The sequence below is a fragment of the Ictalurus punctatus genome, chromosome 1 (genome assembly GCF_001660625.3).
Source record: "Ictalurus punctatus breed USDA103 chromosome 1, Coco_2.0, whole genome shotgun sequence".
NCBI lineage: Eukaryota > Metazoa > Chordata > Actinopteri > Siluriformes > Ictaluridae > Ictalurus > Ictalurus punctatus.
Window position 1 is genome coordinate 18,329,235 of NC_030416.2, and position 12,739 is coordinate 18,341,973.

Genomic DNA, 12,739 nt, shown 5'->3' on the forward strand with positions numbered 1-12,739 from the left:
TTTTTAACTATTAAGCTTTTAAGTGGGTGAATTTGATTGAAACACTTCACCTAAAACGGACATCTGATGACCAAACACTAAAATTTAAACAAAACAATTCAGAAACCACTTTTGAGAAAAAGTCAAGTACAAGTGTGTGCAAAAATGATAAACTACTAGCTACGTGCTGTTGTTGTAGTAACTTGTTGATGACTACTGGTATTATTGTGTGACCTACTTTATGTCGTGTTTTGTTGAGTAATATTGCACCTCATATTTCAGCCTAGATTTGTTATAGAATACGATCGGACTCGTATTTTTCTTCCAGTATCCAGTCCAGCATTTTCTGCTGATATCAGCCTGATACAGACACTGAATATTGAATTGGTGTCCTTTCTACTAATATCTCTTAAGTTGCTCTCAGTTCTCATTCATCTATAGTTTCAATGAAAAGTATAGTAATATAATGTAAATATAGTTATATACAGTATACATATGAATCCAACTCAATAAAGATTACATTATGTATAAGGCCATTGGCAATTTTGCAAACCGAATGATGCTAAATAGGGCTTTTGACACTGCACTTAACTCCGGATTATCGTTGTTCTAAATCCCGTGTTAACCCCAGGTAGAGAAACATTTCACACTTATAATTTAGAAGCGGGTTAGCACTGCTTTTTACCCGGGGGTTATGAAACGTTAGCACCGCCTTTGCGGTGTTAACCCCGCATTGTGGTGCCAGATGTGTACAGTGTGAAATGCTGCAGTGTTAGATTGTTGCTGCTAGATGCTTAGCAACAGACACCCTATCAGAAATTGAACAGCGCTCGCGCGCCTCATATCACATGCTTTGTACACTCACTGTCCATTATTTAAACCGGTCACGCGCTGTATTTATCCAATATGGCTGTTGACACCTCAAATATGCAAATAGGAACCCAGGGTTAACTCAAGGTTTAGGAATGTACAGTGTGAAACATCAGATTATGAATACCCTGGATGAATTGTTAATCCCAGGTAAAGTATGAGCAGTGTGAAACAAGATATCCCAGGATTCCATTTACCCGGGGTTTACAAGAGTTAACTGTTTCAAGTCTTAAAAGCCCTAATGATTAAAATGGAAGTAAATGGCTCCTAAGTTTATCAAATAATATATTCATTCATAGAAAACCAACAGGCTCTTCTGGAGAGGAATGTATATATGTACTTGATGCAGCATGGTGTTTGTAGTCGTATGAAACAAAAAAGTGTGAATGAAATGTTTGCTCTGCTTCCATGAGAGTGTTACAGGTTTTTTGCCCCTGTCAGGAAGGTGAGATTGCTCTGTTGACACAGATGAGAGAATAATGTATGGGAGATGGAACGATCTGTCGTGCTCGTATGTCCTGTATTTTTAATTTCCTTAGCTCTGCTGTTTATCAGGGTCGAAAAGTACAGTTCACACACAGCACTTATTGACGTTATCGGATTAGAGTCCTCAGAGGCTAGGGTACTTGAGTGCCCTTGTTTCAGTTAATGATTTTTCTTTTCTTTCTTTCCATCCCTTCATTAAATCGGGGGAGGCTTTTATAAGTTAATTGGGCATCACAAACTGTTCTCTATAAGTTTTGATGGATGGTGGGCAGGGCATTAGTACACAAGTTGACACAAATCTTAGTTTACCTGAATGAATCTCAGATAGATTACATATACTGTATGTAAATGGCATTTTATTTTGGGTTATGCAGTATGGTTAACACTAGAACAAAACTCGACATGAATGACAGTACAGTTTGTTTCACAGACCCAGCCTGCAAAAGAAAACATTATAATTATTGTATTCAATATTCTATTAACATTGTTAAACATTATAATTATTATTGTAGGGTAAGTGGTTGCCCTAGTACCTCACTATCCAATCAGATCAGCTCCTCAAATTCCCTTTAACAACTGAGTCACAGTGACTTTTTTTTTTAAATATATATAATGGAGTATGTGTAGCAACCTGCGAAAATCTTTCACATGGTCAGAATTTGACATTTTCTACTATAATAAGTATTACAGTATATATAAACTGAATGGGAAAATAATCCACACCAGAGGGGTGTGTGATGTGTACAATGCTAGAGCATTATTTGTGTGTAACATCACAGTGTGGGGTGTGTTATTCTGCTTTTATCACAGCGATATGCCAATGATAACAATGTTTAAATCAATAATGTATGACACATCACACATTTTAACAGTTTATAGTTAGAATTAATGTTGTGAAACATCTGTTATACAAAAATAATGCACACTTTCTGCTGTGCTGTGGTATATGTATCTCTTTTTGCATGCATCTCAACCAGAGGTAAAGCTCTAGCATTTTAAAGTCTGGTTCTGAAAAGGGAGAAAATGGCGTTCCAGTCAAATTCCAGTGAAAGACACAGGAGCATCGCAGACATTTTGACAGCACATATATCTGGTTACAGACTGAATTGATTAAGCTTCCCTGTGTCACTATGGCACGTAGTTATCTAAAGTTTTGATCAAAGTCTGACATTTACTGTGTGAAGAAATCACACTTAGCTAGCAAGGTTTTAGACATCTTGCGCTAGACCGTCTGTTTTTACCCAATGTGATCTTTGCAGAAAATCTAAGATTAAAAAGTAAATAAATACATTTCCACATCGTTTTGGTGATTATAAATTTCTGGTTCCTTAAAGTAGAGCTGTCAGTGTATGTTATAGGCAGAAAATTCCAATTCTAGCCCAAACCTCATCCATTTCTTTTTTTCCAGTTGTTTGCCAGAATTCAGCTGCAGCACCGTCAGTTTTCCCAGACTGTCACATATACAGTTAGATTTAATTTGTAGATCTCACATCAACATTTCAGTGGAACAAATTAACCGTCTGGTTGACGACTCATAACAGACATACTATTTTGTCTTCTATCAAGGCAGCAGTTCAAATGCCACAATCATAGGCCAAAAAAAATACCCAGGCAATGGGAAAAAATATATTAGGCTTTATGCATAAATGAGAAACCGAACAAGAGGTCAATGACAAATATTAGGAGAATGGCAGTGAATAGGGCTTGAGTCATTGTTGTGTGAACCCTTTCTAGTTGTAAGTAGCAAAATAATAATTATTCTGTAAAATGATTTTGAAATAAAGTTCCTGGTGTATAGAAAGTGAATTCTGTGTTAGACTTATGCATGCATGTAAAAAAAAAAAAAAAACCCGAGCAGCATGTACAGGACATATGGGGATTTAAACATTGATTACGATGGAAACATACAACCTCAATTCCAAAAAAGTTGGGACAGTATTGGATATGCAAAAATAAAGTCATTTGAAAATTCAGTTCCTCCTGTAATATATTGAAAACACATTATTAGCAAATTATTTGATGTTTTACTTTGTGAATTTAATTTCTTTTTGAAAATATACACTCATTTAAAATCTGATGACTGCAACACACTCTAAAAAAAAAAAAAAAAGTGTAACATCACCTTTTGTTTTAATAACGCTTATTAAGCGTTTGGGTGCCGAGTGAGGACACGAGTTGGTTAAGTTTAACAAATGCCCAAAATCCTACTGATTTGTCTTTGGGAAATGTTGTTCTCAAAGTATTGGATTATTCGCTGACGCATCTGTTGGCAGATTGGCGAGCCTCGACTCATCCTTGCTCTTGAAGGACTAGGCCTTTTTATATATATAGGAGGCTCCTTATATACTGTGATTAGAAGATTGCTGGTCAACTGGTCACATCGCTATTAGTCCTAAATTGCCCAGGTCCCAACCTTTTTTGAACATGTTGTATGCATCAATTTCAAAATAAACGTTTACCTTAAAAAAAAACAAAAAACTATTAGTTGATTAGGTAAAACATCAAATACCTTGTCTTTATACGTTTTGTGTTTAAATAGAAATCAAAGTGTATTTACAAATCACTCTTCTTTGTTTTTATTAGCATTTTCCATACTGTCCCAACTTTTTCGGAATTGGGGTTGTATATTCTGTGAAATGCATGGCTAAAATAAGCTTCAGAAACTTTTTTTTTTTCTTTTGGCATTTTGCCCCAAAGATTTTAGAAGGGAGGACAAGATTGTGACTGGATTAAATAACCGTTTAACTTGCCACAATACATTTAGAGAATCTCTGCTTTAGTTTTGTCATAAATTCTACTGATTCTATTAACTGTATGTTCAGTTCATATTATCAACTGTTTGAGCTAATAAGAACAGTCTCAGTTGAACAAATGAGAGCAGTCAGTTGTAATTAATTAGTATTTGGATGAAGTAACTGAACATAGTCATGTGAAAAAATAAGTACACCCCATGGAAATTGTTGGCTTTTTTAACGTGTTTGGACAAACAAACATTTGATCCTCTTTGAAACAATACTTATTAATGAAGTTGATATTCTTGAACAAAACCACAAGGAAAAATAGATTTTTCAATCATTTATTCAACAGAAATATCAATAGATGTGATAATCTTCTATGTAAAAAATAAGTACACCCTCAGCCTCAGAAGCTCGTATTGCCCCCTGTAGAAGAAATAACTTCTTGTAGGCGTTTTGCATAATTGTCCACCAGTCTCTGTCATCAGCTTGCTGGAATTTTTGACCACTCTTCCATGCAATATTCTTTCAGTTGCAAGATTGCAAGAGGGATTTCTTGCATGTACGGCCCGTTTCAAATCCCCCCACAACATTTCAATGGGATTCAAATCTGGGCTTTGACTAGCCCATTCCATAACCCTCCATTTCTTATTTTTGAGTCATTCCTTGGTGGATTTCCTAGTGTGCTTAGGATCATTATCCTCTTGAATGTGAGATGGCCTCACATTATCTTCAAGCACTCTTTGATATGATGCAGAATTCATAGATGAATCAATGAATGCAAGCTGTCAAGCCTCTGAGGCAGCAAAGAAACCACAAACCCTAACATTTCCACCACCGTGCTTCACAGTTTGTATGAGGTGCTTCTCCTAAAAAGCTGTCTTTGGTCTGTGCCAAACATGTCTGCTGTTACTATGGCTAAACAACTTTATCTTTGATTCATCTCTCCAGAGCGCATTATTCCAAAAGGTCTGGTCTTTCCCTATATGCTCATTGGCAAACTGCAGTCTTGCAAAGGCTTTTTCTTGGCACGCCTCCCATGCAGGTCAAATTTGTGCAATCTGTTTCCGATTGTAGAAGCATGCACTTTGACATCAACAGTTGCGAGAATTTCTAGTAGATCCTGTGATGAAATTTGGGGGTTCTTGGAGACTTCTTTTTGTATCAGATTGTCTGCTCTTGGGCTGAATTTGCTGGGATGGCCAGTCCTAGACTAATGACAGTCGTTTGAAATCTGCATCATTTGTAGATGATTTTCCTTACGGTGGAATGATGTATTTTAAATAATTTGGAGATCTTTTTAAATCCCTGGTCAGACTAATAAGCATCCACAACATTTTTTCTGAAGACCTTACATAACTCTTTAGATCTTGGCATGATACCACAGACCTTAATAGCAAAGGGAACACCAGACAGTAGATATGAGAGGGGTGTAAATAAGACCAGTTCCACCTGCACTCCCTAAGCAGCTTCTAATCACTGGCACGGAATCATGAAGGGGTGTATTTAATTTTTCAATGAGACTGGTCTGTTATTTTGTTAATTTAAATTGTGAAAATTACTACAAAATGTAAATTTTGATAGTATATCAACTTTATTAATAGGTACTGTTTCAAAGAGGATTAAATGTTTGCTTGTCCAATGTGTATAAATAGATTTCCATGGGGTGTACTCATTTTTACATGACTGTATATTGAAATGAAGTGACTAGGGGCTGATAAATGACCGGATTTCTAATCTTCCCCTCAAAGTTAGGAAAATATTATTTTGACAGGGGACAGGGGATATCACAAGTGCAGTTTTGGACCAAACTCAGTATGTCCCTTTGCTCCAGCCAATTTTAAATGACACATCTCTAAGCTACATCATCAAAGACGCATTCGTTTCAAAATACGCAAATAGTGACTGAGCATAAACAGAAAAAAAAAAAAATTGGTTTACGCCAAACCAATTAGCAATACACTAGTATTAAACCAGAAAACTATGCTTTCTTTTTGTTTGTGTGGAAAAACAGATCCTTAAAATATAAAAAAATCTGAAGTGTCATTTCTATTAATTTTCTTTCTGCTAATTTTATTCATGAACTTAGTATTTTCTGTAAGAGTTTTTAAGGTCATTAATCATCACTGAGAAGGTTGTGGAGATAAATGTTTTATTTGGCACTTTCACAATATGTGCAGTTGGCTGTAAAAAACAGGCCTTGGATGAGATGGTAATGCCGCTTTAGCATGCTGGTTATGTTTATGTCGCTCAGTGTTTTTGCAGCCAAAGTTGAGTGTGTTTGGGATTCTGCTTGGTCTGGAGTGGTTTATGCTTCTTTTCCCCGCTAATTGACACACTCCGTTTTTTTTTTTTTTTTATATAGCATTTGCATTTACGCTGCTTGTCTTACTTCCACCAGAGCTGGCAGTGTAAAGCAATAGAGTTGTCTGTGAAGTTGGTTTATTTTGCCTAATTATGATGGCTGCTGCTTTACACCACATTTAATTGTTCCCTCAATGAAATGAGTCACTCTTCTTACCCCCCCCCCCCCCCCCAACTCTCTCTCCCTCTCTCTCTCTCTCCCTCTCTCTCTTTCTCCATCTCACTCTCTTTCTTCCCTGCAGGAGGAAAAGAAAGAGCACCCAGGAGGATTGTGGGTCGTTCCTGCTGCCGCCTACACTGTGTTAATGAGGTGCCTTCGGGAAGGGGTAAGACTGCTGCGCTGTCCTCAGCATGGTGTGTGTGTGTGTGTGTGTTTTTTTATTATTTTTTTTTGGAACTGGGGAGTGGGGGATCTGCGTGATAATGAACCCTCTGCAGCCCCTACAGGCATTGTTTGCTAGCCGCAAGTCAAGGGTGTATGGCAGACTCAGTCATCAGTCAGTGCTGTCATACTCGCACAACGCACCTGCAGCAGCATTTTCCAGTAATGTTTCTGCTTATCACCACAACAGTGCTTAACACAGCCTGTGCTGTTTAATGGTGGAACATACTGTAGGCTTCCTTCAGCCCTGGCTGCACAGACCATGTTACAGAGCTCACTGCAGTGTCCCCAAAAATCTCTCTGTCGTCCTCTCACACAGGTGCTCTCACATATAATTCTCACATTATAGTTTGGTTATCGAATTATTAGCATGGGAGGATCAGAAGGAATCATAGGAAGACAGTGGTAACAACTGCTACAGCTGGCACAAGCTTATAAAATGACCAAATCTGGACAGAATTTGTTAGTAAAAACACACTGCAATGCTTCAGTATGAGCTAAAATTAGACAGTTATTTCCTCAGTTGACGAAAATCTCATTATTTGATTGACGTCTTCAAGTACTGGTTCAGCAGCTGCCAATTTATTTTTTTGTCTGTTAGCCTGTCAGTAGCTATCAAAGGTTGTTTGCGCACTAGCACTTTGTATAAGTGCCCAAATTTAACCCACTACTTTGTTTTTGTTATTCTGTAGAGTTTGTAGGAGTAGCATTGCCTTTGGGTAGATATTCCTGAAGTTGTGGCATAAATGAAATGACTTTCTCATTACAGTGCTCGAGAGGCTCAGAGGTGAAACCTTTAACTCGTGAAATTCTTACAGAAACTCACAGTTAACACTCAGTAACTTTTTATTTGTAGAAAACTTGACCTGTGACTCCAGGCAAAGAGAAGCATTTTTGCCATCTAGATTTCTCAAACTGAATTGCTTTGCATACGGCCATCAAATGCTTTATTGGTAGATTATTTTTAGTATTACCTCCCCTGTTTGTGCCAATGTGCATGTGTGAGGTGCTGGGGAGGCGCCCTGTTTAATAAGGTGTTTGTTTTTGCTGTGTACCCGGCATGCTGTAATGAGACCGCTAGCTGTGTACCTCTCTGTGCCCGTGCCTTAACACCTTGACTAATAGTATACCTGTGTTCCCACAGGGGACATAGAGAGCACTCTTCCATTCCAGGACAGCTGATAAACTAGTCCGGCTCATTGCATTAATAGTCCCAAGTAATCAGTGAGCACCTTTACACTGCAAGCAGCAATCTTGCTTACTCTCTTTTCTTGCCTCCTGCTTTCTGCTAATGACAGTTATGTGTGCTAAAGCTGAGATTATATGAAGCAATGTTGGAAACTTTAAGCAATCTGATGTCATTTTGCGAGGGGCACGGTGGCTTAATTGTTAGCACGTTTGCCTTGCGTCTCCGGGGTTCAGGGTTTAAAATTCCTCCACGCACTGTGTGCGTGAGTGAGTTTGCATGTTCTCCCTGTGCTTTGCGGGTTTCCTCTGGGTACTCCGGTTTCCTCCCTCAGTCCAAAGACGTGTGTTTTAGACTCATTGGTATCACTAAATTGTCCGTAGTGTGTGTGTGTGTGCGATTGTGCCCTGCGATGGATTGGCACCCCATCCAGGGTGTCACCCTGCCTTGTGTCAGCGTACCCTGGGATAGCCTCCAGGCTCCCCGCGACGCTGTGTAAGATAATCTGTACAGAAAATGGATGGATGAATATAATTTTGCTGTATGGTTTTCAATAGGGCAGCGGTGGCTTAATGGTTAGGGCTCAGGGCTGCTGTGAAAGTAGGGATGCAATGATACAGATATTGGCTATTGTTCAGATCCCATAATCATTTACTCATACTCGTACTCATAAAAAAACTCCTATACAAAGTCTGATTCCATGTACTATGGTGAGTAAGCCTAGTGTTTGTTGAACAGGTGACACAAAGTGACAGTGATCTGGAAGTATTTCATGATTAATGATGGTAATTAAATCAACACACACTGCTAATTGTTCTCTGTAGAAATATTAAGAGGAAGCAGTAATGTATAGCATTTTCCTACAATACAATCCTTCTCGAGCCGAGTTGATCCAAAGTAACTAATGTAGCTTGGTAATGCACTTCATCTGAAATCAAGAATGATCCTTTGTAGCCCAAGTACATGAACATACACGTGTGCACTTTTCATGATCACTGTGTAAACCAGGATAACATAAACATTGCTAAATAAAGTATTTGGTGACTTCCCTGATTGATTAGTACTATGTTGCTCATCTCTATATTGGTATCCTAAATTACCTAGTCTTGTACATTTTGGTCTTTCTGTAACACACCCACTGTTAATTATCCGATCATCCGCAGGGAAAAACAACAAAACCTGCAGGTTAGGGAGAAGCCAGGATGAGGGTTGTGAAACATTGTTGTACAGCGTGTTGAGACTTTAAGAGAAATGAAGAGAGAAAAATTGAACGATGAGGAAGGCCTAGAAATGCGAGATTTCTTTGTGAATGTGTATTTTTTTTGTAGGTATGGAAGAAGGTTGATAGACAGTAATTGCAATGTCTGTTAAAGGCGCGCTCTCCCTTTTTTTTTTTTTTTTAGAGGTGGATTAGCTCAGGAAATAGGACATGCAGGTTTTGAGGAGAAAAAAGAGATAGAGAAATTCAGTATTCACTGGGAAGAGATAGAGAGACTTGTCCAGGTACACTGTGTTGTGTGTGTAAAAAAAAAAAAAAAAAAAAAAAAAAAAAAAAGAAGTGCTCAATCCACAGTGAATGTTCTTAATTTAGAGTGAGAAGGAGACTACCATGTAGACTGAATTCCAGGTCAGCTTGTGTGTGTGTGTGTGTGTGTGTGTGTGTGTGTGTGTGTGGCACACATGATGAAAGGTCTATATGCACTCATCTCTTAAGTGGCATGTATTAGAGCCCAAGGCTGAAACCAGGCATCACAGTATTTCTCCATTAAATATTTATAACACACCCACTCACACCGACAGTGTGAATATTCCTGCTATCAGGCCTCTATGATATGATACCCCTACACTGTGCTGACCCTTGTATGACTCTGTATAATTATCGGTTCTGGGCTGTAGTACATACCACTCGATCTGTGTCCCTCATCTGCTGTGTCATGTCATGCTGTGGCTCAAGCATCTTCGCATGTTTAGTGAAGAGACGCTGCTAAATCAGTCATGAGCAGTGCATTATACACAGCATTAGGGCTGTCGATTCACAAACAGATTCATTTCTGGTTGCGCAAGCTGCAATTACTAATTACTGATTACACAGATGACTAGATACTGTGTTTATAGAGTAGTACACTTGTTTTAATTCATTTCATAGTGTATGTAGGTTAAATGCCTATAATTAAAGCTAGCTTTAATGTAGATGGTTTTTTAAAGAATATTTTTTTAAAAATCTGTGTCTATGCCATCTCATGTCTGTTACAGGCATCTGAGCGTGATGCTTTGTGGCCACATTAGTGCTAATGAAAGTGTGTTTGGTTGTGATTGGCTGTGAGGGAGGATTAATGGAGTCGAGAGAGAGAGACTAGGGCAGATGAAACATTTGAGAGTAGTGTAATGAAAGCACTAGCTGGCAAGACTGATTTACATAGCTTTTTATTTAGGCCAGGTGTGCTGCTCCTTCAGATGGACATAATTGCAGTCTCTCTCTCTCTCTCGCTTTGTGTGCGTGTGTCTCTCTCTCTCACTCTCACTCACTCTCGCTCTCTTGTTGTCTCTCTTCTCTCTCCCCTCTCCTGCTTTGACACCTAGCACACAAACACACACTTTATATAGACCCACTCTAATGGATTTAGTTACTCTGGTTAAGTTTGTTTTCCCACACACGTGCATACACATGCATGAATAATACAGAGATTTCAAATGGACCCTCTGCTGAAACAAATCTTGAGATTAACAATTCAGTCCATACAGGATTTCGCAGAGTATTGTGTTATTGTTCTGGCCAAAAATGTTTGATATCGCGGCGGCTTTTTTTTTTCTTTTAATTTGCGATGTAATTTGCAGCGTTTGTTGTGCTTTTTGCAGAAAACTACTTGAACTGACGAACTTGCAATTGCGTGAAATTGTTTGCATGGTCTTTCGCAGTGATGGTTGTTGGTAAATGTGACCTTTTATCTGTACTCCTGTTCAACACGTGTGAATCGAAGAGGGCTGAATGTGCACTGTGATGACGTCACATGACGCGTCTTTGCCCAAGTCTGCGGAAAATCCGTGGCAGGGCTGCAACTAATGATTATTTTGATAATCGATTAATCTGTCGGTTATTTCTTCGATTGATCGATTGGTTGGATTAAAAGGCCAATTTCTATTTTCTGTATTTTTTCTAAAAAAAACAAAAGAAAAAAACAACAACATAAAAACCCAACATGTTATTTCACATTCTGCCAGATGTTGTCCATCAAACACTGTGCAAATTGAAGGCTATGAAAAAGGTATTAAATGTATCTATGTGGGCTATGCTATACATTGTGCAAAGGATTTTTTAAAATATTAACATTATATTTTGGGGAAAAAAGAACAACTGATCGTCCAGAAGCTTTAAAACAGAAGTTAAATCACTATAATAAAAATGCTGAAAAAAGAAAAGGAAAACAAACGCACAAACTAAATGTTAACTGGAAGGAAGATGAATATTCTGCAGTAACACACATTCACTCGTCTAAACACAGTAACGTTACTTTATTCTGTAAATGTACGACACTTCTTACATTTCTATAAAATTCCATGTTCTAACCCCATTACAGTTACTGCTCTCATAAAAAAACACCATTACTTTTGTTTCTAAATATAACATCAAACAACATATTTGATCAAAATGAATATTTTAGTCAGAATTGTTGCGCTTCCTTTCTGTTGCACTGTTTGATTGACGCGCATGTGTGGACTCGCGCTCGTTCAGTGAAGTCTAATGGAGACTCGCTCGCTGTCGGGACGAGACTTTATGTAAAATGGAAATACTGGTGTGAATTTCTAACATTTACAGATAAGGATATAAATGCAAAAATGTAATTTCTGTGCTGAAGAAAACATGTCTGATACGAGAAGCCACGTTAATACACTTACGAGTTTGTTTGAAGTGCTTAATGTAAAACATTCTCATGGACTCTATCAAATATCAACAGATATTAAATGAAAACCTGACTGCCTCTGCTAGAAAGATTAAAATGGGCCTTGGTTGGATCTTCCAGTAGGACAATGATCCAAAATATACATCAAAATCAACACAATGGTTTACTGACCACAAAATCAAGGTCCTGCCATGGCCTCCCAATCCCCTGACTAGAAACCCATAGAAAACCTGTGGGGTGAACTGAAGAGGAGAGTCCACCAGCATGGACCTCGAAATATGAAGGATCTGGAGAGATTCTGTATGGAGGAATGGTCTCGGATCTCTTGCCATGTATTCTCCAACCTCATCAGGCATTATAGGAGAAGACTCAGAGCTGTTATCTTGGCAAAGGAAGGCAGCAAAAAGTACTGACTAAAAGGGTGCCAATAAGTATATCTAGAGCCTATCCTGGGAACCTGAGGCAGGAGAGTTCACCGTGTATGGCATGCCAGTCCATCACACACTTATTCACACCTATGGACAATGTAGTGTAGTCAATCCACCTGCATGTTTTGGAAACTAGAGAACCCATGTGAACATGTGGAGCTTCACATGTTCTCCACACGAACAGTAACCCAAACAGGTAGACCCTGAAACAAAACAAACACCTCATCATCATCATCTCTCTTTCCCTGATAAACAAAAGCATGCTACCTAGCAAAGTAACTAACTCCATTGTTGTTAACTAGGATTTCCATGTACGCTCAGTAATGTCGTAGCCCATGAGAACAGTGCAGAATATTCCTGTGCAGGTTTGCAGGCTGCATCGGCCAGTTGTGAAATTAATGAAGCAGCTT

The 12,739-nt window shown here is 38.5% G+C and overlaps 1 protein-coding gene across 8 annotated transcripts in view; it reads left to right on the top strand.

Annotated features, from left to right (window-relative positions):
• The window catches only part of ulk4 (unc-51 like kinase 4), a 117,003-nt gene that overhangs the window by 23,812 nt on the left and 80,452 nt on the right, over window positions 1–12,739 (top strand). For all 8 annotated transcript variants that reach the window (XM_053682245.1, XM_053682249.1, XM_053682258.1 and 5 more), the window contains exon 19: window positions 6,677–6,760. In XM_053682245.1, coding sequence (XP_053538220.1) covers window positions 6,677–6,760 — 84 coding nt within the window. The remainder of the gene's footprint in view (window positions 1–6,676; window positions 6,761–12,739) is intronic.